General features: G+C 39.7%; 1 protein-coding gene across 1 annotated transcript; it reads right to left on the bottom strand.

Annotated features, from left to right (window-relative positions):
* Positions 1-972: 972 nt before the first annotated feature.
* Positions 973-26,018, bottom strand: LOC137072766 (complement C3). Its single transcript, XM_067440689.1, has 41 exons — positions 25,805-26,018; positions 25,518-25,713; positions 25,273-25,441; positions 25,009-25,082; positions 24,812-24,900; positions 24,628-24,710; positions 24,441-24,528; positions 23,937-24,039; positions 19,986-20,106; positions 19,456-19,571; positions 19,129-19,275; positions 18,843-19,046; positions 18,299-18,490; positions 18,072-18,224; positions 17,871-18,000; positions 17,717-17,788; positions 16,465-16,662; positions 16,086-16,203; positions 13,764-13,855; positions 13,548-13,687; positions 12,129-12,338; positions 11,935-11,998; positions 11,757-11,843; positions 10,747-10,950; positions 10,577-10,652; positions 10,207-10,366; positions 9,913-10,008; positions 9,677-9,833; positions 8,946-9,109; positions 6,411-6,566; positions 6,168-6,227; positions 5,998-6,088; positions 5,867-5,915; positions 5,580-5,670; positions 5,117-5,206; positions 4,855-4,960; positions 2,860-2,949; positions 2,659-2,739; positions 1,743-1,826; positions 1,480-1,615; positions 973-1,338 (listed from the first exon to the last, which is right to left on the bottom strand). The coding sequence occupies exons 1-41, from the start codon at positions 25,876-25,878 to the stop codon at positions 1,197-1,199; spliced, it is 4,953 nt and encodes a 1,650-aa protein (XP_067296790.1). The 5' UTR covers positions 25,879-26,018; the 3' UTR covers positions 973-1,196.
* Positions 26,019-27,994: the final 1,976 nt, after the last annotated feature.

Here is a 27,994-nt window from a genome sequence, read left to right as displayed (position 1 = left end):
GAAACCCTGGAGTATATTCAAATGAGTGTGCTTTCCCCCTCATATCCCCCTGAGACGAGAGATTGATGCATGTTATTTCTGGAAAAAAATTCCTCAGATGACGTAAATTGACGATATTTGCGTCATCGGAGGAATGTTTGGCCAAAGACTACAGCCAGCAGAGGGAGCTATTTCCAGGTTTTCAACCTGTGCATGGGGGATGGAGATCACACTCTCAGCTCAGCTCAGCTACAGGCACTCATGTAAACGGAGCTATGGTAAGGAGCAAATGTAACTGTTTTAACTTCTCAAATTAATTTCTATGAAAGTTAAGCTTACAAAGGCATAAACTGAAAACGCACCAGACTGAACTCGCGTTGTGAATGTATGCCGCGAGTGTGGTCGCGATTACCTCCGCTCTCATCACGAGAGCTCATTCATGACGGTAAATGTAATCTGACTCCTGCAGCGTTAGTGCTCAGTGCGGTGACGCTCGCGCGGTGACTCACTCAATACATTGAACAGACACGTTCAGTCTTCTCCAACTCACTCACAGTAATCCAGCAGCGGTGGCTTTAGGAATGGCCTCATAGGGAATTGGGAATTGTTGTCTTACATCCCCATGCGACAAAAATACATTTTCTGTCTTTTCTCAGTCTAGAAGGCACCAAATTCAAAAATAATTTCACATTTCTACTACATTGATGACCCAGTTAATTTCACAAATGGGGACACACAATAAACGATGTTAATGTATTTAATGTTGTCAATCATTTATGCTATAGAAAATGTGAAAAGGGACACTGGCAGATTTCTTTCTTCTTTATTGTTAGTTTACACTAAAACAGTTTTCACTTCCCATTTTGCCAATCCTTCCTTTCCACAACTGGAACAAAACAAATTCCAATTGAATCCCTCAAAAAAGTGACTGTGCATCTCTTATTCAAACCCCATCTAATTGAAAGTCTTGCAAAGAATTAAGAATACAGACTGTTGCATGATTGCAAATTGGTTTTATTTGGCAAATAGCTTTGAATGATTTTATTTCAGTTGATAGACATTATGTTGACCTAATTTAATTAAGCATACTGCATGAACCTTAAAACACAAAGGTTGTAAATTCTTGTAAATTGTGAAATATATTAGAACTTAAAAGCTTGTTAATTTGTTGCTGTGGGCCAGTAGATTAGTAAATTGATTTCATCTCATGAAAATACTTATGTAGAGCATCCAAAGCGGGAGAGCTTGTCGGCGAGCGAGGAGATGCCTATATACTTATTCCGATGTTCTGCCGTCTGGCCTTCCTCGGCTGTGGGCCAGTATTCAATCCAGGTGTCTTCACCTAAGTGGTACCTCAACCTGAGATGATTGAAAAGAGTGAGAACATTTTTTTTATTAGGAGCATTCATATAGAGCCATAACATTTTTTGCTCAAAATTGAAATGCATCGTTGTCAAACGTCTACACATAAACCAAATCAACATCATCCAAATGTCATACTTTCCGCCAATCTTTGGAAGGGTTTTGGTTTGGCCCATGATCAGGTACGTCTTGCCTTTTTCAAATTTCAGAAAGTCTCTACAGTAAGGATGAGCCAAGAATGACCTCATATTCCCTTCCGCATCTAGATCAGTGCCTGAAAACAGAAACGTGCACACAAACCTTTGAGGATAAAGCCAATGGAGATGAATAAACCTCAGCTGACATATTTCATGTTGTTTGGCACTGACGCAGTAACTCAGAATGAAACTGGCAAACCTCACCTTCCTTCAGCACTCGTTGAACCGTCATGTTATAGATGTCTGCGTGCAGTGAGAAGCTCATGTCCAGCAACCTGGTTTTATAAACTAAAATACAAAAATGTGTTGCATGATTATCTACAAAACAGCTCTGAACTTCTTTCTTTTTTTTATACATATATACTGTATATAAAATCTCATCTGGCAATAACTGTTGGCTGTACTGAGACTTTATTAAAGGTCCTGTTCTTCTCGATTCCATCTTTCAAACTTTAGCTAGTGTGTAATGTTGCTGTTAGAGCATAAATAATACCTGTAAAATTATAAAGCTCAAAGTTCAATGCCAAGCGAGATATTTTATTTAACAGAAGTTCCCTTTCAAAGCCTACAGCGAACGGCCGGTTTGGACTACACCGCTGCACTTCCTGCTGTGATGACGTCACTAGAACCGTTTGTTGACTAAAGCTCCGCCCACAAGAACACGCAAAATAGGGGGCGTGGTCTCGTTGCTCTCCCACGTGGAGAAGAGCGCGCATTCAGCGCTTGCATCTCCCCGTTATGGTAAGAGGCGGGAGCTTTCCGGGCAAAGTGCGCTAAGCTGCTGTCCAATCACAACACGGGAACCGCTGGCCCAATCAGAACTCGTTACGTGTTTCTGAAGGAGGGACTTCATAGAACAAGGAAATCATCAGGCCGTTTTTAGGACAGAGGAAACAGTGCTGTACAGATAAGTCAATTGTGTGAAAAATACCGTGTTTTTTTACACGCGAAACATGAACTCATGTTATATTGCACACTGTAAACATAATCAAAGCTTCGAAAACACACGAAGAACGGGACCTTGAACGAGCTAAAATTGTCCTGAAAGGGAACACTATTAAACAAGACATGATCAAACATTCCCTATTGCTAATTTACACTAAGTTTTCTGGGTATTTACCATATTCCACTTCATGTTCACAGGCCTTTTCTTCACGATTCGCCTCATCAATGTGTTCATGCTTTTGCAAACTGCAGTTTTCTGTCAGGAGATTACATACATTTACCACACTTTCATTCTCTCATGAAGGCTTCATGAAGTTATATTTTTTAAAGCATGTTGTACGTTCATCTTGCTTTTAATGAATCAAAGTGTTCATACCTTCAGCACACTGGCACAGCTCCTCACTGCAGAGTCTGTTTAGTGCGCCGTCTCTCTTGTGAGGATGGTAGAACTTCACACAACGCTTGTCTGTTCAAATATTAAAGTGCAGAAGTTAGCTAAAGTGCAGCATATTGTCGCTGTCAGGAGGGAACCGTGTATGTCTAAAATAGGAAATAGAGAAAATGTAGTATTTTTTATTTGTCACCTGAGGCAGTAAGTGCATCACATTACGTTTTCATGTGGCGCTCAGTTTTTTTTGTGTGTGTTATTTGGCCAAAAATATCATGTTATAAAAGATGACGTGCTTCGTAGACAGAATTGGCTATTTGACTCGACAAATAAATTTCTTCTCTCTTCAAATACATAAAAAATTAGCCTTTATATATAGTGTAAAGTTTGTAAAGTTTTAATTTATCTTTTTTATTGCAAACAAGAGATACTTCCAAAATGTGTGACACTTCGTAACAGAGGTGGGGTGGAGTTATGAGGTTTTACAGACAGTTTGAAGAGCCGATTGTGTTACAAGGTTTAGTCACACGCTCTTTTAAATACTTGGTTAAATATAATAAAGTCATAGTGCGGCACGTGACTTACATGAATTTACACCTGTAGCAGATCTATACAGGTGGAGCTTGGGAAGGTGGAGGGTTTCTGAAAGCACCCTGTAGACTGCTAACGCCAACTCTACCAGTATTTATTTGAATGTTGAGCTGCAGCTCACTGGCCACTGAGGGCCAATGTTCCTGTCTGTGTAATTTACTTTTTATTTTCGTGAATCTCAAGCTATTTTGATAACGGTGCTTCGTACTTTACTCAGCGCTTCATAGTTTTTCAGTTGCGAGCACTGATGTGACTGAGGCAGCAGAATCATACAAAAGAATTAGGAAGAGAATACTGAAGCTTCATCACAGAATAAAATGCTAAAATCTGTACATTTGTGTATGCTGCTTACTTAGCTACACGATATTGGGTTCACAAGACGAGACGATGTTTTTAACACAATCTTCAACGGTGAAATATGACTGAAAGAATGGTCTTTTAATCGACTGAAACTCACAAAATGTAAAACAAAGTGGTAATCAAAATAGAGCTAAGTGAAAAATAGCCTTTAAAATACATATATAAATACAATGAGGAAAAAATTATTGATTCAAAAATAAAGTATCAAAAGCATGTAATATGGTTTTACTGAACTACACAATCCAACTTCCAAATTCCTGCAGAGAGCGGACTTTACAGCATGATCAAATCCTTGTTTAAAATTGGCCAAACAACATTTAATTTACACTTAGGGCCAGATTTACTAAACAGGGCAAATTAATAAGAGCGAAATTCCAAAAAACGCAGATGGGAATGGATCTAATGACGACACGCAAATTAAAGAACACAGACACAGCCGGATCACTTCCATAATGACCAACACAATCAACCAGTTACCGTCTGGTTTAAGACATGTTTTTTTTTTTTTTTTTTTGGGGGGGGGGGGGGGTAAATAATGGCACAAACACCAGTAAATTGATGAGTGCAAACACTAGCAAATCACCTTTATTTTATCCCTCTCCTCACATAAATGTCTGAAAGGGAAATTCCTACAAATGCATATGCAATAAGATCAGCCGAAAAAAAAAAAAAAATGGTATTCACGCCTTTTCAGCTCTAATTTATCACTCCATACTTTAGTAAACAGTAGACATTTTAACACCAAAAGAGGGTTTTTACAAGCTGTTAGTAAAGCTGGCCCTTAATCTTTAACGTTTGGCCACTTCTTTACGATAGAAATACTACAGCCACTGTAATTTCTTGAACTCAAACGCAAACTCAGGTTAAAATTGCGAGACAGCTTTTTACCTCAGCGGGAAATATCATTATCTTTCAATATCGTGAGGACTCGTAACACAAGATCTCGTCACATCTATAGTTATATGTGTTTCTATTCTAGTCCTCTAGACACAGATATGCGTTTGTTTCTTCATATGTGTGACTGTAATGTACCTGGAGCGTTGTATTCGTACACGGAGACACCGGCGGGTTGCAGCATTCCCACTTCATTGATCTGGTGAATTCTGAAAATAATCCTTTCCCTCTCTTTATGAGAAATCTAAAAAGACATTGAGTAGAAAGTAAAATTAATTATTAGAGCATTCACTATGCCAAACAGCCATTTGCCAAATGACTCACAGTAAAGGAGAAATAAATCATTGGCAATCACAAACAGATAAATGAAACACAATATATGGGAAGAGTGGCGTTGTACCTCATCTATGTAGACGATAAGAGATCCTCGCTCTGACAGCTCCTTGTTCAACTCAAAGCTCTGAATGTACTTATCCTTACCAGAGGATAACTAGTGGAAACATCATGACAGAAAACTGGTGTCATATCACATTTCAGGTAGAAAATGTCTGTTATATGAATTTAATAGCTCTTGTTTTGTTTTGTTTTTAAATGCAATTAAATTCCCAATATTGTTATAAATGGTATTTATAACAAAATTACCATGGAAGATTTCAATATGTTGGACTCGGATTTTACCGTCAACTTTCACAATCATTAGCCAGATTTTCAACCAAGGATTTGTTTGCAAAAAAAGGTGTAGCTAATGTTTAAATCCACACCATTTTATTGGTAAAATGCCAATTGAATGGAAACGGGTTGAAGGCAGCTAACTCTTCACTATTTTTTACACATTCACTTGGCTATTCACACTGTATATTTACCTTTGAAAGATCACGTTGATCAACTTTAAACCCCGTCAGCAGGCCAATGTCCAAAATAGACATAGTAGAGCTTCTTAACGGGTCCTTGAAGCTGCAAAGGAGAGGCACACATGATACAGGCTGATTGATGACTTTGGCACTAACCATTAATGTCTATTTGCTTCCGCTTGTACAAAATGCTAAAATTATTACGGAGTTTAAATATCTTATTTCTGGTCTTTCCGTACATTTCAGAAAAGACAAATGAAATGGGTCAAATGGTCAGTGAATCTTGTTAGTATACTCACATGTATTCAATGGTAAGTTGGTAACTTTCAATGGCTCCATCATAGGATACTACACATAGAAAGAAAACAACTTCATTTTTGCAGCACAGAAGTTCAAATTAGTCATGTCACATCCTCACGATAAATCTTACCGTCATGCTGTTTGTCCATCTTCACACTGAGATCAAACGCAGTACAATCATTGTCTCTCTCTTCAGGCAGAGCGTAGTACAAAGAAAATACCTGTGAGGAAAGGACAGGAGCTTTTACCACAAAACCACGCGCTGGTGACGATTTCATGAGTTTGTTTGTGAACACTCACCGAGAGCATGGCCACCCCAGTCCCTCGAGCGGTGATGTTGAAGCTCCTTGTAATGTCAAACTGTTGCATTTAGTCCATTAAAGGAGACAAAGACAACACACTTTTATGTGAATCAGTTGACACATCAACATGTGAATCAGATTTGTTTGCATTTTAATTTTATTTCTTAACAAAACTATTGATTGCTAGCTGAGTGCTGTTTTAAGGCCACAAACACTGGTTCATACGGTCCTATTTACCGACCTTGTCTGAGCGTGTCCTTCCTTTGTTGGCGTTTGTGAATAAGAAGTTCTTTTGTTCAGATCTCTCCTGCACAGCGAGCTTCATGTCCAGATTCATTTCTCCCTTCTTAACCTGAATGCGGTACTCAGCCACGGCTTGGAACACCATGATCGTTGCCTAAGGAAATGATTAATTAGACAAAGGGGAAAAAATAGGTTTTGGGGTATCAACTTTAAAGACATGGCCAATTAACATAAAGCATAGCACTTCATTTAGGCATGTTTGTATTTCACTCCAGTAAATCTTCTCCTCCATCGCCAAGTAGTCTCTCTGTTATGGTGCATTAGTAATCATTAAAAGAGTGTGACTCTCTATTCAAAAACTATTAAATGCAATCTAATTCCTAAATGACAGCAATTTGGCTGTGTCTATTGATCACACCAGAACGTCTCGGTTACGTATGTAACCCTCGTTCCCTGAAGAAGGGAACAGAGACGTACGTCGGAACTGAACCGACGAATTGGGATCTGACTTCAGAGACCTATCCAATTCGTCGGTACAGTTCCGACGTACATCGAATGTGATCAACTGAAAGGGAACGTCTCGGTTACGTATGTAACCCTCGTTCCCTGAAGAAGGGAACGGAGACGTACGTCGGATGTGAACCAGATGAATTGGATAGGTCTCTGAAGTCAGATCCCAATTCGTCGGTTCAGTTCCGACGTACGTCGAACGTGAACGACTGAAAGGGAACATTAACATTTTTGTGTTGACATTTCTACATCATAAATCTGTGCTGCTGTGGACCCAGAGAAAGCTTATCAATTAAAATGATCACAGAAGACCTGGCATAAACGTTTATAGTTAGGACAATCACTGATGTCTAGAGAAGCGAGCAACATTTTTAAAAGTTACTTTCAATCAACTACAGTTACACCAGTAGGTGACAACAAGTGACTTAAAAAGTGGACTGTCATTGAATCGTTTATTCATTCAAGAGATTCGTTCAAAAAAGAAGATTCATCCAGTAATAAATAAGTGAAGCATTTATGACTCATTGAGTCACTGAATTATTCACTCAAATCCAATCTATCAATTAAATGTTTTAAATAGACTTCAGCAATTAACATGTTGTCAGAACATCTTGGGGGCACTTCCAGTACCTTAAAGGGTACAATTTTGTATTATATATATATATATATTTTTTTTTATTAAAAAAAAATGTTGTGTAGTGGTAAGCACTTCAAAACCTGTAGAGTTTAGGTCCAACCCTGGAAAAACTCACCTGCCTGCAGCTTTCTGGTAATCCAAAATTCCTTGATTCCTGATTCGCGCGTTCAGTTTGCATGAATAACGCGAATTTTCAGTGAATTGAGCGTCTTGCACGATACGCAAGAGTGGTGCTTTTTGTGCATTCACGCATTTGAAGCGAGTTTGCGTCTACGCCCGAGTTGAAAAACTTGAACTTTGGCGTCAATTCGCGCCACGTTAACCAATGAGGAGCCTGCTTGCTGCGGTTACGTGGTAAAGATGATAAACCCTGCATATAATTAAAAAAATACTGATATTTTGTCACTAAATGTAGTTTTAATGCTTTTCAGTTGATAATGTAGTTGTTTAAAGCTAAAATTTGTGGTTTACCTATAAAGACAGTGCCTATTTAAAAAGAACACTCTTGCGTTTTTGGAGTTGTGAGATCCAGGCGATCTCCGGGCGCTCAGCGCTCGTTAACCCCAGCGAGAGCAGCCTTTCCTCGGCCAGTCCTTCTGGCGTTTGCCGCTGGCTCGGATGTCTATGTAGAGGTTAAACATGACAAATACTTTGTCTTGAGTACATCTAATGGGCGATCTTTGGTCCAATTAATCTATTGTTGCCAACCAAATCATTTTGACTGAGGGCAAAGTGAAGTTTCATAACTTTATATTTTATTTAAATATACATGCAGACAGTGAAGATAATCCAGGTAGTGCGTTGGCTAAGCCACATGTGGCTGTTAATGCTTAATATATTTCACCTGGGGCACCATTAACACGCATCTATTTCGCTTCAAATGCTCGATTTCTATGCGCATCCAATTAGCTGCGGACGCGCGAATGGATTCAAAATGTGTCAAACTAGACACGATTTTGACGCTCAATTCGCGTTTGGTGTGAAAACAGCGTAAGTCAGGGATAGGCAAGTTCGGTCCTAGAGACCTAGTGTCCTCCAGAGTTTAGCTCCAACCCTTCTAAGCCACCACAGTATAAAACTCATGGCTCCCAGCATTGTCACCAGTGTTAAGATTGATATGCTGATTCCTGATGTCTGTGTTTGTCTTAACTTCTAAACTAAACTGAGAGTCTGAAACGAAGGAGTACTGGGACGGCATTTTCCTGCAGCACTTCATTAATTGAATGGACAATTTTAAAAAGACAAGAGTCATTTATTACACAATATTCAATATCTCATTCTGTGCCACTTCTACATCATTGCACATGAGCAGAACTATGTACATTGTAACTATATAACTTGAACAATCCACAAAACCATTAATTTGTTTATCATTTGATGAAATACCTGTGTGGTGCCATAACCTCCATAGTGTGTTTGCTGCTTTCCCAGCCAACGCACTGCCAGTCCGGCTGTCTCAAAATCCTTTGCCATCACCAGGGCAAGAACTGCATAACCTGTGGCCTCGAGAGAGTGATAGTGCGCCCCAGGAACTTGCCAATATCTGCCATCTAAACAAATTGTGATACAGTAGTGATTCTGATAATATTGTGTCACATTACAAATTTTCATAGAAAAGCGTTTTAAAAAGTTAAAGAATGGTTGAAAAAAACAACAAACACACAAAACAACCATGTAAATTACAATTAAAGTAATATATCAAAATGGATTTCAAGTTTAAATTTTCATTAAAAAAAAAGAGAGAGAAAAGACTTTTCACATTTTAACATCATAAATTAATTTCTGTCTTATTTCACATTTTGGATGTTGAATATATATAGGGAATTAGGCAACTTCAGTCCTAGAAATTTGATGCCATCCCGAGTTTCTCCAACCCTTCTAAGCCACCACAGTTTTATACTGTTTTTTATATATAAAACTTGTGACTCCCAACATAAATTGCAACATTACGTATGTCACCATTGTTGAGATATCTGTGTGGACTGAACTGAGGAAAACAATGGTATAATTGTACTTTAAGGACCAATTGTGTACCTTTAAAGGTATAGTTATAGCTTCTCATTAAGTTTTTTTTTGTTCATATTTTTTTTATTTTTACAGACTGTTACTTTACTGACCTTTACTTTCGGTGGAATGACTCCTCAAGATGTCTTTATTGAGTTTTCCAGCATGGGCCAAAGCGTAAGATGTCAGAGCGACAGCATAAGTGCTGGTCAGACTGTGAACTCTCAGCGTCAGGTAATTAACGGCTCTGTTTATACTGCTCTGAAGACTCTAGTATTGAGAGAGAGAGACTCAGTGAGACTGATGCGGTGTATTGTAGCGCTGTTTGTTTTCTAGGAATCACACTTACATGGACAGATCCAGCACAGATCTTGCGTCCCTCTTGCATGGCAGTTAGGATGAATGCAGTTAGTGAGGCATCAGCGTCTTTTCCCCGTATGTTACCCTGGAATTAACATAAAGTTATATAAGAAGATATAAAATGAAGGTTTGGTGCTGCTGAAGTGTTGAGCTGTAGGTGCTACCCGCAGCCAGGAACCGACCACATTTTGGCAGACTCACACATTGTACTTGTTAGTTCTTCTGGTATACATTTATGGGCTTCAACTGTTGTACTTAATTTTTAAAGATACATTTAACTTACAACCATCTCACTGTGATACACAGGGGCGTCTTCTTTAAACGTGCCGTCTGGCAGCTGTTTGTTTGTGGCCAGCCACTTGAGGGCGCTGCAGATCACATTCTCATCTATGGTGATGAGATCGTTGGCCATCGCGAACACTTTCGCCACATATGCCGTCAGCCTGTAAATTAACACAAGATAAAGTGTAATACAAGAAACACAATCAGTGTCTTTTAATATTTGTTCATAATTGATTAGCTTTGCAACGTTTAAAAATGATTGGACTGAATTGATATGAATAATGACACTATTGTCTTCTGTAGAGCAATTTCATCAGAGCTGAATTCTGCAACACTGTTATTTTCGCTGTTATTTATTAGCATTATTTCACCATGTGCTACTTGGAGTCCTTATCCAGGCAGCATAGGACCCATCAGGTTTACGGAAGGTCAGCTCCAGCCGATAACCTTCACAAGAACAAAAATATTTATGATATAGTGGCTAGTGCTCAGCACTCAAACTCAATTAAATAATTGGGAGAACATTAATGTTAAGGTTGACCTGTGTTGATATGCTTAACAGCATCATTACGGCGATCTATGCCAACAGCCTCCCACTGATTGGTGTTGTCCAGATAATGAGTGGCAATGACAGGTAGAGTCATGTAGATCATAGTCTGCTCTCCACATCCATGGGGCTGCACAATGAGCTTACCCATGAAGTCTCCACTGATGGCCTGCTCGACTGTTTGTGTGATCTCCTCACCTGCAACCGTGGAAGGTAAATAGCTTACAAAGCTTTTGGGAAACGCAGCCCAGAGGCATCTCACTCAAGAGTATTGTAACATACCAGCCAATATGACCATTTAAACAATAACAAGGAGACGGAACTGCAGACTTTGCTGAATTTGTGGTCCTTTCTTAGCAGCCATTGTGTTGTTAAACTCTGAATTTTATTATACCGCAGCTGGCAACATGTGAAAGAGCCAACTGTTTACATTTGTATGTGCATGCGATGAATGGTCATCTGACATGTTTTCAAAAGGCAAAAGGAAGCATAAACAAGGATAATTTTCATTTTAAAACACCGCTTTAAAACATAATACATGCAAAACAGTTAGTTCATGCGTTCAAGACCTCAAGGCTAGATGGGGTGGCTGCCCTGCACCCTTAACATGGGTTGCGAAGGCAGTTTATTAAGGGAAATCCACAACTGTAATCAGGCAAATGGTCAAAACACAGGGCAGACAAGCCAAGCAATAACAGGGCAGGAAGCACAGGCAAACAGGAAATAAAGGAAACAAGACAATAAGAAAGTGCTCAGAAATGCAAGGGTAAACACAAACAATACTTCACAAAGAAATAGTGAAAACACAGGGCTTATATAGGCCAACATTTACCAGCAAGTGACAGACAGGTGAAAGTGATAACAAATAATAATTTCAGGCAATGGTAATTATTATACATGTATTTTTTTAACCAATAAAAAGGAATCCAGAGACATTTAAATGGAAAATAAATAAATAATGGATTTCACTGGCCCCTAAAAAACCAAGAAGAATAAATTGTCACCTATAATTGTAATCAATGTGGAAGCAGGTGTATTGGGAACCTTCCGGCGTGGGATGTCGCTCCTCATCGACACGACCTGCACGCCGCCTGTTCAATCAAGAGGGAATAGGGTGTTTGAAGAGGATTTCAACCATCATTTCCATTGCATATCCAGCATGTGTTTCTAAGGAACCTGCACCTGGGTGCCCGGAGGGGTTGATCTCCACAACTCGCTCTTCAACTTCGGTTAGCACACCTTCAGACTGAAAGAGAAATGGACACAAATGTAACTTGGCAGACATGTTGGAAATCACACTGAAATAAAGTGATTGAGGACAGATTTCTGCAGGAACCGCCAGAGCCTTCCTCTAAATGTTGTCATGGCAGACTCACCACCACCTTCAGAGTCTTTCTAATTGCGTCATTGCGATTGGAGCTGTATGCTTCAGCTTCGATCCATTGCTCATGGAGATCCATGGGAATGATGATGAGAGGAACAGCTACGGAGGACATGGAGCCAACGGAAACGGTTATCCTATCTTTCTGTTTTTTTCTGGCACTGCTGCAAACGCCATCCGACGTCTTGAATTTGATACGCACAGACTGGTATAAGACAAAACAAGATTGTCATCACGGGGAGAAACCAATTGACCCTTATAAAGTCTCTCAGATTTTTGCTTGTTCTAAATCAGATACAGAAAAAAGTATCACGGTAAAGATTACATTTATATGAATGCATTAGTGAGAGAGCGTTTGCATGTTAATGAATTCTACCTGGCAGCGTAGTGAAGCCGCTTGTTTTAGTTAGTAAGAAATATAAGCAAGAACTTTTCAGATGTTCATGGATGCAGTTATTAACGTTACTGAAGTGTGAAGCAGAGCAGGACCGCTGGAGCCATTGATGCACAACACACGCCTCGGGAGCAAAGGGACTATTATTATGCCACGGTCGCCGGTGCCATTTCTGCTTTTCCGATCATGAGTATGAGGTAACGCAGCTCTGTTTATCATAGATACATTTAAGCGTGTTTAAAATTATGTTATGACGTTACTCTGTCCGTTTGCTCAACGGCTGCTGTGATTCTTGTTCACAACGCTAAGAGTAAAGCGTTTCTGCAGAATAAAACCGGAAACCGAGGGTAATGCAGATATGACACAATTGACTCCCTCAGACGTCCGGGGTCATTGGTTAAAATAGCACCTTTGTCTTGATTTACAAACAGTTGGAAACATTTAGGATATTGTAAGAACTCAATAAGGCCAAAGGCCAAACACTGGCCTAGTGGCTTTTGGATATTTTACTAAAAAAAATCCTACATAGTGCATCTTTAACTGTTGGAAAATGAGCATAAAGAGTGGACTGCAAAGATTTATTATCCTAGTGTGCCCTCTATAGGCCATGATCAGCAGCTAGACGACATCAAGCTTAAAACAACATTGGCATTAAAGTCGACCAGTTAACTCCAAACGTTCCTCAAAAGCCTGATGGTCATTTGAAACTTGCATTTTAACACGTTTTTTTTTTTCCACCAAAAAATAAATAAATTTGAATTTATTCTTACGCTTACTTTAAAACCAATACTAAACCCATTAAAGACACATGAATCACAAGCTGCAGATGGACATTTGCACAATTATATAAAGCCTTTTACGTGCTAAAAAGTCTAAACTATCAGTCCGACGACAGAAGGCATGTAGTAGACTGAGTGCAACAGGTTTTGCAACAAAGTTTTGATCCTGTTGATCATTTAGAGGCCTTATAATTTTGCATATGATACAGTTGGCTTTAAAGAGTTAGTAAACTGCACATACCTTAAGCTTCTGGCTGCTGTAGTTGTGAACAATAGCCTTTATTTCCAGTTGTTCATTCCGCACCACTGAATAAGGCATCTTCAGGTCGATAAAAAAATCCTTCTTAACGACAATCTCATGAGGATTTGCCACGCATATTCCTGCAGAGAAAATGGAGTGTCAAAAAAAAAAACAGCAAATGATAAACAGAATATCAAATGAACGAGAGCTTTTTACCGAGGGTCTTGGACAGGCTGATGGCTGAGATCTGCCAGGTTGTGATAGAGTCCTTCAGGTATATTCCACTTCTTAAGATAGACGTTTCTTCGCTAGACACAAAACAAAACAGACATGTTCAGATCTTTTCAACATCTACAACCGGTTATGAGTGTTTCATTGTGTTTACTAGATGTGTTCCCTAGATCTGGTTTGATTCTGCCTGAGTTTTTTTATATGGAAGTCAATGGAGAAGAGGCTTCACTACACTAAATAAACTTCTTTTGTGATGAAACAGCTTATTTAATGAATCGACTATCTGTCCGTTAAGCTTCAACATTTAGGGTGTTTTCACACTCGGTCCTTTTCAGGGGTCTGAGTGTGGTTCACGTGATTTTTTGGCACATGTGAACCCTCCTAACAAATCTCAGACCCCTTTAAAGCGAACCAAACCATCACGGGAGGTGGTCTGGGTACGGTTATATCTCATCTTATGGTACGGTTCGCTAAAAACACGCAATCTGAACACTAACTGCTCTGGGCTTACTTGATTTTTTCTGTTTGCGAATTCCAATGTAGTTTGGTCATCAGATACCTCCATACAAATCAGCTGTTCATCGTGGCTGATTCTTCTGACAAATCTCTACAAATTATTTTTTCACAACATACACTTTTATTGCAAAAACACTTTTTATTGCAATTTCAACTGCTTCCGAACTGTGTGAGAGAGATGCGGCTGCGAGTGCATACAACTAGTGCATGCACAGAAGCCAGCTGTCACAGCGCATGAAAAACTGAATCTTTAGCGTCTTATTGTATTTATTTTACTTTTTTTTTTTTTTTTTTTAGATAAACTGCTTAATACAACAGCATTTGCACTGTCATAAAGTAATAATCTATACAAACAAATATCTTCGTTACTGAGGAACAAACAATGTAAGTGAATGGGATCAAATCTTGAAGGCCATATAGGGTCAGCCATCAAACACTGAACTGGACTACATCTGAAAAGCAACCGTATGAACACAAAGGGTTCTGAGACCACATTTCTACTAAAGGGGACTGAAAATGATCCGAGTCTTCTTCCAGGGACAGTGTGAACATAAAGTAAACCGGGTCCTTTTTCACTTCTTGGTCCACTTAGTTTGAGTCTGAGTTTGGTTCTTTTAAAGAGGACCCGAGTGTGAAAACACCCTCAAGCTAAACAATATACATTTGTTGGGAATGATATGTAGTTTTTACAGATGCTATAAGGTTGTTTATAAGGGAAGGCAGAGAAGGGAATGTCACGAACACAGAAGGAACAGATGTAAAAGCTTTATTAAACAGAATGGTGAATGTGCAGACACGGCACACGACAGATGAGAGACAGGAACTTAGCTGACATAGACAGACTTGAAACAGAGACAGGGAACAATGTTGATGACAAAGATCACAGATTCTCAGGTGAGTAGGTACATCTGTGTAGTCATGGTCAGAATTGGGATTGAGGAGTGAGCATGGTTATATAGTGATAGTGATGAGGAAGGACAGGTGTAGGGGATCAGAACTGTGGTGACTGACCGTGGAGATCCACTTTGCATTTTGATTATTGCCTTTCATTCCCTTAATGGTGTTTGTGTTGTGTTCAGTTAATTAATTTATCCTTTGTGTCGGATTCAACCGAAAATTGCACATCAGCAGTACCCATTACAGGCACTGATCAACAAATGTGGATATGTTACATGTCTAAAGCTATATAGAAATAATAAACCAGTCTTATAAACGTATACATTTAACTTATCAATAATCTGCATGCATAAATTACAGTAAAATGTATGGTTTTTGCATGTTTTAATAAAATGTTATTTAATAATAGTAGTCATAATAGGCTAAGCATATTTCCAGTAGTCTACCTTCCTCAGACTTGTGTCGTCAAATCAATCACCCTCACCTCTGTAATCCTCGGCAAACTTCGACAGATGTTTGAAACGCCTCAATCAGTTCTTTTTCAGTCGGACGTGCCAATTCGGCTTTGGGTCATCAACACAGAACCAAAGTTTGATTCAGTTCGATTAGTGAACCGGCTCGACTGGTTACTTGCTGAGAACCGGCTCAAAAGAATGATTTGTTCAAGACCCTACTCACTACTGTTTTTCCCCTAAATTAAGTAAACTTAGGGGAAAAACAGTAGTGAGGAATTATGAGCAGAAGAGTGTGAGTTTATTACAAAATAAAACAATGCCCAAAATAACGAAACACCACGTGCTACAGGAAAGGCAGGTGACACTTATTTTTTAGGAAGAAGCACATTGTGGTTCCCACAAAATGTTGTATTGGTTAACAATGTAATCTTTTGCTCACCACGACTGTTTTGGTGGACAGACAGGTAGATTGATCTCCTCCCAGAGCCAAGTTTCAGGAAACTGCGTGCGTACCAACACGTCATCATCTGGTTCATCATCAAAATCATTTACCTCACCTGAACAAACAAACTAGTGTACACTACCATAAAAAAACACTTCAAATTTGTTTTAAAATAACAGTAGAGATTAGTCATTTTACAAAAGATTTAATCAAATAAATGCTTCTCATCAAAAACATATGGAAAAAGTATCAACAACAGTTTCAACAAAAACTTGAGGCTGAAAATAATTTTTCAAAATAATTAAGCAGATCCCAAACTTAAATTTTAAGCTACACAAAAGTATTAGATACAAGTCAGATGAGGCTAAAATCTCACTGCGGGCCAGAAGCATCTCATCCATGCCGGAGTATTTCGTCCTGTGGTCTTTGATCGCATTGCAGCAGTGAAGGAAGGCCTGGATACATTCATTTCCATCCGTAATGTACTTCGTTCGTCGTTCACATGTGTAGCCAAGATTATTATCTCGCATGCCATCCACACAGCACTTCTTCAGTTCATCAGAGTATTTACCGACTGAGAAGACAATAATAATAATAATAATAATTTGCTACATTTATATAGCACTTTTCTAGGCACTCAAAGTGTTTTACATATAGAAGGGGGGAATCTCCTCAACCACCACCAATGTGCAGAATCCACCTGGATTATGTGACGGCAGCCATATTGCACCAGAACGCTCACCACACACCAGCTGATTGGTGGAGAGGAGCGTTATTAAGCCAATCAGTGTATGGGGATTATTAGGAGGCCATGATGGACAGGGGCAATGGGCAAATTTGGCCAGGATGCCGGGGTTACACCCCTACTCTTTATCAAAGGACATCCTGGGATTTTTAACGACCACAGAGAGTCGGGACCTCGGTTTAACGTCTCATCCGAAGGACGGTGCTCTTTGACAGTATAGTGTCCCCATCACTATACTGGGGTGTTAGGACCCAAACAGACCACTGCTGGCCTCACTAACACCTCTACCAGCAGCTCCTGGTTTTCCCAGTTGGTCTCCCATCCAGGTACTGACCAGGCTCAGCCCAGCTTAGCTTCAGTGGGAAACCAGTCTTGGGCTACAGGGGGAGATGGCTGCTGGCATGTTAGGGTAGAAGAGATGGAGAGCAGGCAATGAGGGCAGAAGGAGAGAAACTGCATAAAATTATCTTCATTAAGGGGTGCATATCTTGCCCAACCAACACCTAAAAAGCAAACTTAAAAAAATAAAAAAATAAAAATCCAGGTTTGCAGTGTTTGCTTGTGGGTCTTTACAATTTGGCCAAAATTGTGTTATGACTATATAAAAATAACTATGCAATAATAGAAAACTATTATTTGTAAATTAAAAAACAAAACAAATTGTATCTAAATACTTTTACAATTGTAATATACAGAAAATTATAGTATATTTCACTGAAAAAAGTAGACCAATTGAGTATTTAGGAAAAATAATAACAAAAACATAATAAATAGTAATAATTACATACACAGTAATTTGATGTAACATTACAACTGTTACATTACATCTTAAGATTCAACTTATTTCAATTATTTATTGAGCCCTAATAAACAGTTTGTTTACCCAAAGTGTTGGTGACTTGCATTAAACTCTCGTCTCGCCGTTTTCTCTTAGGCGGGGCAGGGCACTCAATATCTACAAAACATGCAAGATTAGTTTGGAAACGTATAGCAAAAAAAAAAACAGTTCCGTTTCAATTACAGGAATCAATCAATACTTGTTCTGGTGTTGGTTCCTCCTGCAGTGTGTGACTCAAATACCAGTCCTGCATCACTGAAAACCCCCATACTGTCCCTTCCGCTTCCTGCCGTACAGCCGGTGTCATGCTTCTCTATGATGTCCCAGATCTAAAGCAGCAAAGAGACTAGGTCATTTTAAGTTTGAAACTTCTGAGGTTATTGTTGATGAGGTTAATTACCTTAGTCTGCGTGAGTCTGTTCTTGTTATTAAGGACATAGACACCCTTATCTACAGCGACCAGTGCAACTTTAGCTCCAGGATCTCCGGTTATTTTCAAGTCGAGTTTATCTCCTGGGCCGAATTGCGCCTGGTCCTTCACCTCGACTTTGAGCTGGGATTAAAACAGTAAAGATATACTAAGAAAATATGATTGTAGTGGGAAAACTTTTTTCTCGGTTCACCTACTGTCCCCATGCAGGTGTCCTTCACGTCGACCCAGACTGAATCAGACACCACCTCAGACGAGCCCACGTGATAATAAGCCACGAAGCGGAAGGACGGCACCATGTCTTTGGTTACAGGTAGAGACAGAGTCACTAGAGCTTGTCCTTGCCTCTTAAACCTGTCTGCTTGAACAATCTGACCTTTACTCAAGATCTATGTGAAAAGATAAATAGAGCCAGCATAAATTACATTAATAGATTTTCATGTACACATGCCCACATTAAATATAACCAAAAAAAGTTTACTTTAAATTTCCCTTTTAAATCCAATATCATGTTAGTGCATTTAACACACTAACTTAATATAAGTTTATAAAACTGTGACCTCCACAGGAGTATGTGCTATTCCGTTAACTTTTTATTCTACACAGAGTTCCCTCCAAATTGTATTAAGGTGCCACTAAGCTAATTCGCTTACACTCCAGCAATAATATAAAAATATGATATCAAACATCTAGGACATACAAAGTAGTCTATGAGCACCAATTGTATCATGCAATCCTCACCAAATAGGTGAAATCCTGGTTTATCACTCCAGGGCTGTTTCCCAGATTCAAATTGACTTTTATTTGATCACCGATCTGAAGCTCTGCGGCATCAATACCGATGTGCAGGTAGTTGTTGGAGCCTCCTTTGGGCTTGTAGGCCTGAGCCGTCATCGTCTTCACTGCCTGCTGGCCATCCTTTAATTGTGGATCTTTGGTCTTTGCCTGGAAAAAAACAATTATTTTGCAGGTTTGCAAAATTTCAAGTCATTAAGACTAATATGTTTCACTCAAGTGTAGATCATACATTGATCTGCAGTGTGGAAGATCCTCCTGGTGTGTTGAGGGTTACTTTTGCAATGCCATTGGCTCTTGTTCTGCCTCTGACCGTTCCAGGATTGACCTCCACTTCCACATTTTTAGCAGGTGTCTGGTCAGGATTTGTTACATACACCTTAAAAAAAAACATTAAACAATGTTATGTACACCCCGTGTTCTCCCAGCCCGAGTACATTATTTGTAGAATTCATTGTAACAAACAACATCACACATCTTAGTTCAGTGAAGGGGAGTATGATCCCGTTCTTAGATATTTTTTGTCAACTTTGTCATACTTTACAACTTTGTTTTATACCGAGACATCAAAGGACATTCCAGGTTTGAAGAAATGTGGGGTTCTTTTGAAATGGATGGTGTACGGTGACGTCACAATCTGAATGCCTCTCCTGTGCGCCTCCACCATTTCACTGCCTAAAACACACCCACAAATAGTCATAAGTCATTTTTCAAAGTGAAGTCAACAATGCAAAAGTTGCCTGTGCATGTAACTGGTCCTACGTGACCTGCTCCAAGCGAGATTCGAAGAGGGTTCTTCGGTGTTGGAGCTGGGTGCTCTAAAAAGGATGCTAAAGAATGAAGCCTCTAGCTTCAGTTGTTAGTGTTCTACTCAAACCGCTCCAAGCGGGATTCAAACCGGGGTCTCTGGCGTGGGAGGCGGGCCACAGCCTCTAGTATCAGTCACTAGCGTGTTTGTTGAGGTCAGAGGAGTGAGGTTTACATGCGTGACTCTTACTGGCCTATGACCATTACACAAGGATATAAAACCTTCTAGCAACTCTCAAACAAAAATCCAAAGGTTGTTGCCTCTTAATTAAAGTTTCTTACCAGTTTCTGTTAAAACAGTGGCTGAAATGTAGAGTGATTTCCCAACTAGTTGGTTGATATCTGGGAAGGTTTCTTTGATCATTAGATTTGTCAGCTCTGCCTCTCCTTCTCCATCAAATATCTACAGAGAGACAAATACCAACATCAACTCCCAGTAGTACAGTAGTTTTTTTTTAATAATAAAAAGATTACCATTTTATAAAAATTTACTTTATAAAAGTACTATTGTGTAATTATTTTACAGAATAACTGTAAAGTAGTGGTCAAAAGGTTTACTATTTATAAAATTGGATTTTTATACATTTTATAGAACCTCTCGGTTATGTATGGTAACCCTCTTTCCCTGAAGGAGGGAACGGAGGTGTAAGTTATAGATGATCTCACATGCAAGCCCAATCAACTTCGAGTGAAACTAAATGAGGCAATGAACATTGACTTGCAAATTTTAAACATGTTTCCCCCCGCTGTGCGGGTATAAATATGGAAGTATGTGCATGCATTATCTGGTTTTCGCTGAGGAGCCGAGCTAGTGTCCCAGTGCAGCGATGATACAGCAATCATGGCAACAGGACGTACATCTCTGTTTCCTCCTTCTGAGAGCAAGGGTTACCACCATATGTAACAAGACATTCCTTTTAGGTTGGTCACTCTCAACGTACATCAGAGATGATCTTACAAAATGGTATCCCTACGAACACGCCATGTTGCACGGCATGTTGTGGAGCGCAGTCTCGGGAGTGCCCCCCGGCCTCGGGTCGATGGGGGTATGTGGCAAGCAGCAGGGCGAGGGACCGCAAGCAGGCTGGTGACGAGTGGTAATGAGTACCAGCTGCGTGACACACCGGTCACATCTCGCGACCAAGTGATGGGAGCATAAAAGGAGGAGCGAAGGCAGCGGAAGACGAGAGAGGACCAGGCCAGGATTTTAAGTTGAGCTTTGTTTTTGTTTTGTTATGCGTGTGTGGGCAGTCGTCCGTGAGGGACTGCCCATGTTTGATTATGTGTGTGTGTGTGTGGGCAGTCGTCCGTGAGGGACTGCCCATGTTTGATTATGTGTGTGTGTGTGTGGGCAGTCGTCCGTGAGGGGCTGCCCGCGTTTGATTATGTGTGTGTGTGTGGAAAGTCGTCCGTGAGGGGCTGCCCGTGTTTTATTATGTGTGTGTGTGTGTGGGCAGTCATCCGTGAGGGGCTGCCCGCGTTTGATTATGTGTGTGTGTGTGGAAAGTGGTCCGTGAGGGGCTGCCCGCGTTTTATTATGTGTGTGTGTGTGTGGGCAGTCGTCCGTGAGGGGCTGCCCGCGTTTGATTATGTGTGTGTGTGGGCAGTCGTCCGTGAGGGGCTGCCCGCGTTTGATTATGTGTGTGTGTGTGGAAAGTCGTCCGTGAGGGGCTGCCCGCGTTTTATTATGTGTGTGTGTGTGGGCAGTCGTCCGTGAGGGGCTGCCCGCGTTTGATTATGTGTGTGTGTGTGGAAAGTCGTCCGTGAGGGGCTGCCCGCGTTTGATTATGTGTGTGTGTGTGGAAAGTCGTCCGTGAGGGGCTGCCCGCGTTTTATTATGTGTGTGTGTGTGGGCAGTCGTCCGTGAGGGGCTGCCCGCGTTTGATTATGTGTGTGTGTGTGGAAAGTCGTCCGTGAGGGGCTGCCCGCGTTTTATTATGTGTGTGTGTGTGGGCAGTCGTCCGTGAGGGGCTGCCCGCGTTTGATTATGTGTGTGTGTGTGGAAAGTGGTCCGTGAGGGGCTGCCCGCGTTTTATTATGTGTGTGTGTGTGGGCAGTCGTCTGTGAGGGGCTGCCCGCGTTTGATTATGTGTGTGTGTGGGCAGTCGTCCGTGAGGGGCTGCCCGCGTTTGATTATGTGTGTGTGTGTGGGCAGTCGTCCGTGAGGGGCTGCCCGCGTTTTATTATGTGTGTGTGTGTGGGCAGTCGTCTGTGAGGGGCTGCCCGCGTTTGATTATGTGTGTGTGTGGGCAGTCGTCCGTGAGGGGCTGCCTGCGGTTTTACTTTTGTTTTGTTTATTTATTTTGAATTAAAGTTTGTTGAACGTTCGCCGGTTCCCGCCTCCTTCCCATCTACAAACCCCGTTACAATGACATATCAAATATTTAAACAGAAAATGTATAATTTTAAGTGGAAATACATTGATTTTAAATGTCATGGCAGCAACACATGTCAAAAAAAGTTGGGGTAAGGCCATGTTTACCACTGTGTGGTATCCCCATTTCTTTTTATAATAGTCTGCAAACGTCTGGGGGACTGAGGAGACAGGTTGCTTAAGTTTAGGAATAGGAATGTTATCCCATTCTTGTCTAATACAGGTTTCTATTTACTCAACTGTCTTAGATCTTCTTTGTTGCATCTTCCTCTTTAAGAGCCAATTGTTTCAGTCACAAACGAGGATTGAAAACAAACCCGGAAGAGAAGACAATGCTGAATAAAGTCATAGTATTTTCGATGCTTCAAAAAATTCTAACTAACCAACTGATTTCACATATGGACTACTTTGATGATGTTTTTATTACCTTTCTGGAAAGGGACAGTATACCATGCATACATTTTCAATGGCGGGACAGAAAGCTCTCGAACTAAATATAAAAGATCTTAAACTGTGTTCCAAAGAAGAACTTGGTCTTACGGGTGTGAAACAACATTAGGGTGAGTCATTAATGACATCAATTTCATTTTTGGGTGAACTAACCCTTTATGACCTAGACACAAGAGACAGCAACCGTGACCATCAACCAAAGCCAGATAGTGACTGCATCCAGAAACACAAGGGCGAAAGGACATCTTGAAAAAGACTGTCACTTAAGTCGTTTATGGCATAAATGCTCTCTCAGTGCTGAGAAACACAAGGAAATGGCCATGGCATGTCAGACTGGGAAAAAAAACAAATACAGCCCTATTGTGTCCACTCACTTAATCTCTTTGAAGACGCAGCACACGAGAGGAAACTCCAGCTGCGTGCTCTCATTCAACATCTCTTAAATTGTGGCACACTTACAGACTGTCATGCTGTCACCAGAGCTAACGGCCGTTAGGGCACACTGACAGGCAGGGTTGTTCACTAACGTGAGATGGTAGATGTTCCTCTACTTGAAGACCAGGCTTGTCACAGTTCAAGATTTTAGAGCTGAACATAAACACGCTCGGCTCCAAAGCGAATTGCGGATAATGCATGCATTTACTTCTGTATTTATACCTGCACGACGGGGGTGAAATGTGTAATGGAAATTTCGTATGCCAATGTTCATTGGCTCTTTTAGGTTCACTCAAAGTTGATTGAGCTTGCAAGCGAGATCCCATGTTGTCAGATCATCTCTGACGTATACTGCAATATCATTTCTGTATATGTAATTTGTATAATGTCACAGTTGGTTGCAGTAAAGACTTGTTTTGTTAGGATCTAATCTGACATTATTCACTTATTAACAATAGCACTAGAGAATACAGGAATAACACAGTCAGCTAAATATCAGCATATGACGGCTATGAATACACAGACTAAAGGGATGGAGAAAACAAGGAATTGTTAGATTAACCAACAAACAAAAGAATAACCATAGCATCCAATGAACTGGGACAAAGGAAACATGAACACAGGAAAAACTAGGTAGTACAAATTAAGTAAACTTAACACAAACCTCATGTGACATATACTGTACATTTGTATTATTGTATAAATTATCTTCTTTTTTAAAATAAAATTACTATTATAAATTAGGACTCTAAGAGTACCCACAAACCTGATTTTGCAACTACATTAGGATTGCAACACAAACTGCAGATCTCATATGAATGTTGCTTAATTGTTACACTAAAAGAAAAACGCATATTCATACTGAAACTGCAGTAATGGTGAACAACAATCATACTGAACAAGCAATGCCTTTTTCTCTATAAATTAAGATGTTTGTGGTATGTTGGACTATAATATATAAAAACAGGACTCACATTAACCCTTTGCAGTGAGGCAGCCATGCTGATTTTCTTCTCGTTGTCTATCACACCGAACACCACAAAAGCACTTCCTCGAACCTTATTCCCAAACAGGTATCTGTTGGGACAAATATAGAGTCAGATTTACTTACAGCTCGCTACCGCTAGGATTTACTAAAGACACAAAGTCAAGAATTTGCACTGAAAAGGCATGGACAGCGTTATTTTGTGGCTTTCTTGCATGTGTATTTGTAAGAATTTCCCTTTCAGATGCAAAAATTATGGGAGAAGAGTATTTAAACTAATCATTTGTGATTTACTATGGTTTCTAATCAATTTACAGCACTACCACCCAAAAAAGCATGTCTTAAACCAGACGTTAATTAGCAAAAACAAACAACCATTGTGGATTCACATAAATTAAAAATACACATGGAATATGCCAGAAAAACTACTAATGAAGAGTACTAGATTAGATGTTTTGCAGTGAAACAGTAAAATAAACAACTCCATTCGTACTTAGCTGAAATGTCTACTTTCAGAGATTCCTCATTTACATAGAAGAAGGGTTTGCTTGGGTTTAAGGTCACTTCAAAGCTTGGCAACACTACAAAAATAAAACCAAAATTCAGCAATTATTCAATAATTCATACAGATTTCAGAATCATTGTGAATAATCTGTCTCTAGATGAGGCAGTAAACGTACCATATTCCATAACTTCAAACTCAGTAGTAAAGTTCTTTTGTGGCGTGTTTGAGTATTTTGCGATCAACTTCCAAACCCCAGCACTTCAAAACAACACCAGCAGAAAACACAAGAGCTTTATTAACAGAGACGGTCTGGCAATTGATAATGCACTATTCAAACCAACCAGAATAGTGCAACAAACCTGGCAATTTCAGGCAAAGCAAAGTTTTCGGCCCTGATGCCTCCCCTTGGTAGGAATTTATCTCTATCGAGTATGATGCCTTGAGGATTCTTGTCAAACAGTAAAAATGCAACAAATGTAGTTTTGGTGTGTCCAGAGCAAGCAATGATAAGACAATATAGGAGCTTGTTACGGTTCAGTTATTTAAACATGAGTACCATGATATCGACCGAGACAGAAGCTCCATCAAATGGATGTTGATCAGGAGTTAAGGAGAAGACTCTGTAATTAACTGGGGGGAAAATGTTACATCAAATATTACTTTATTGTTATAGAAATTATACCTTTTAATAACAATTTATCAAAATAACCTCCAATGTCACAGAATTGAGAGTAACAACACATGGCTTTTTAAACCTTTTTAGAAACCTTAATTTTATAAGCCAATTGTGATCCTTCCATTAAATCAACCTAAAGCGTACCTGTGCTAGCAGGCGTGTAGATGGGCTTGTCTGTCTGTACAAATATATATCCAGACTGGAATGAGACCATGACCACTTTCTCCAGAGTGTGGGATGGAAATTGAGCTTGTAGATACACATACTGCTTCTCCAGAGGATTATCAGAGAAGAAGTTCTGATCATCAGGGATCTAAAAAAACAGATAATCAGTCTGAATTATATCTTTTAGCAAAACTAATGAGAATCACTGCACTGCAAGCTCTCACCTGTATATCTGTACAGATCTGGTAACTGTTGGCTGCAGTCAGCATCACTGGTTTGGACAGCATCTCCAAATTCTTCTTTGGGAAGTTCTTCACTGAGATCCTCACGTTCAGGTTTCCTCCAGAGTAATCCTGAGCCTCCACAAACACGTTCTCTGAGGAACCCACTCTCAGCAAATTAGGAGCTGACAGAACATATCTGAGGAAGTGAAAATTAAGACTTATCTTTATCTTGTCTTTCACAAGAAACAATCCTTTTTTTTGGACGTTTTGAAAATGAATGTACTTACAGTGGGGCACATGATGTTAGCAAAGGGAAGCACAGAACGATGCCAGTCAGCGTCACTACGTCCACATGCATCATGTTCACCTGCTACGTTATCTGTTTGTGACTAAAACTGGAGCATTGTTTCACCGTTTATCATTCATCTACGTTCCTCCTCGTTTCAAGATATCATCACTGTCCTCAGAGCTAACTCTTGAGTAACTCGAGTGGAGGAACTGAGGTATGATCAAGCAGAAGAGCACTGTTGGTGCACAATTGTTGTGCAAGTTTGTTCAGAAGAGAGCCTTTAAGAGAATGTTCTCCACCCAGTTTCACAATACAGGTGGCGTGTGTCATTTCTTCAAACTAAGGGTGACATGGCAAACCAAATCCACCAATGGCAAAAAAACAATGTGCCACAAAAACCATCTCAATGCAAATGGTCCTTGCCCTTTCCAGTAATATGTGATCAAATGTGCTTTCATTGCAAGTAGCCCGAGAGCTAAAAATTGAGTTACAGTACATTATAAATTATAGCAGTAAATTATACTAACTCTAAACCAAACCCTAACCTTAACTCTAGTAAGTGCATTACGTTAATCCATATTACTCAGTACTTCACTGATGAAGTACAACATAACTACATCTACATAAAATAAAATGTAACTAAAATGTCTCACCACAACAACTCTTCTGTTAGCACAAACAATTACATCCATTAAAGAGGTAATGACATGAAAACCAAACAAAATGGCAGTTTTTTTTTTGTTGTTGTTGCAAAAATGTCAATCAATTAATAAATAGTTTGCCCTTGTTATGCCATTAGGGAATGTCTAAAACTTTTTGTTAACCAGTTACTTTCAACTGTCTTTCTGAATATATGACCCATGCTGTCAAACAGAGTTGAATGAGCAAATTTCAAAAAGTATTATTTTCTCTATGAAAAAAAAAACCCTTCAGAAGTCAAAACTTCAAATAAGTCAAGAGAATAAATACATAAAAAAAAAAAATTATATATATATATATATATATATATATATATATATATATATATATATATATATATATATATATATATATATATATATATATATATATATATATATATATATATATATATATATATATATTATGCATATCTTTCACAAGAAACAATTCTGACTTCACACGGATCAGTCATCCTGGTCCCTTTGCAGAGAAACAGTCCCATGCTTCACAGTAGGTATGGTGCAACTCAGCATTATTTCTCCTTCAAACACGACAAGTTGAGTTTTTGCCAAAAATTTCTATTTTGGTTTCATCTGACATTCTCCCAATCCTCTTCTGGATAATCCAAATGCTGTCTATCAAACTTTAGACAGGCCTGGACATGTACTGGCTTAAGCAGGGGGACACGTCTGGCACTGCAGGATTTGAGTCCCTGGTGTAGTGTGTTACTGATGGTAGCCTTTGTTACTTTTGGTCCCAGCTCTCTGCAGGTCATTCACTAGGTTCCCCTGTGTGGTTCTGGGATTTTTGCTCACCATTATTGTGATAATTTTCACTCCACACAGTGAGATCTTGCATGGAGGCCCAGATCGAGGGAGATTAACATTGGTCTTGTAAGTCTTCCATTTTCTAATAATTGCTCCCACAGTTGATTTCTTCACACCAAGCTGCTTACCTATTACAAATTCAGTCTTTCCAGCCTGGTGCAGGTCTACAATTGTGTTTCCGGTGTCCTTTGAGAGCTTTTAGGTCTTGGCCATAGTGGAGTTTGGAGTCTGGCTGTTTGAGGTTGTGGACAGGCACCTTTATACTGATAACAAGTTCAGACAGGTGCCATTAATACAGGTAACGAGTGGAGGACAGAGGAGACTCTTAAAGGGATACTTCACCGCTTTCTCATATTAAATTGTTATTCCCTTAACTAAGCCCAGTTAATACATACCTCTCTGGTCTCAGTGCGTTGCAGTCACTCTTTTACTGCGCCGAGTCGAAGTACTCTCAGAAGTGCTATTCCGCCATACATTATAATTCTCCTTTAATCCGCTTAGAAAAGCACCATGTTTTATTTTGTCACCATACTTGATCGTTCAGCTATTCGTGTAACTGTATTTAAATAGGGAAACTGTGGAGGTGTTTGGTCACTTCTAACTTGATCTCTGTTTGGTACCATAGTGAATGAACTGGGCTTAGTGGGCTAAGCTAAATGCTATCAGATCATCACATGTGA

The sequence above is a fragment of the Pseudorasbora parva genome, chromosome 4, assembly GCF_024679245.1.
Source record: "Pseudorasbora parva isolate DD20220531a chromosome 4, ASM2467924v1, whole genome shotgun sequence".
Classification (NCBI taxonomy): domain Eukaryota; kingdom Metazoa; phylum Chordata; class Actinopteri; order Cypriniformes; family Gobionidae; genus Pseudorasbora; species Pseudorasbora parva.
The sequence above is the reverse complement of the archived record's forward strand: the minus strand, read 5'-3'. Positions and strand labels throughout refer to the sequence as shown.

Coding starts and splice junctions, on each gene's coding strand:
- LOC137072766 (XM_067440689.1), bottom strand. CDS start 25,878: ATGATGCATGTGGACGTAGTGACGCTGACTGGCATCGTTCTGTGCTTC. Junction 11,844..11,934: donor CAACCCCTCCGGGCACCCAG/GTGCAGGTTCCT, acceptor TTGATTGAACAG/GCGGCGTGCAGGTCGTGTCG. Junction 10,367..10,576: donor AGGACTCCAAGTAGCACATG/GTGAAATAATGC, acceptor GTTAATTTACAG/GCTGACGGCATATGTGGCGA.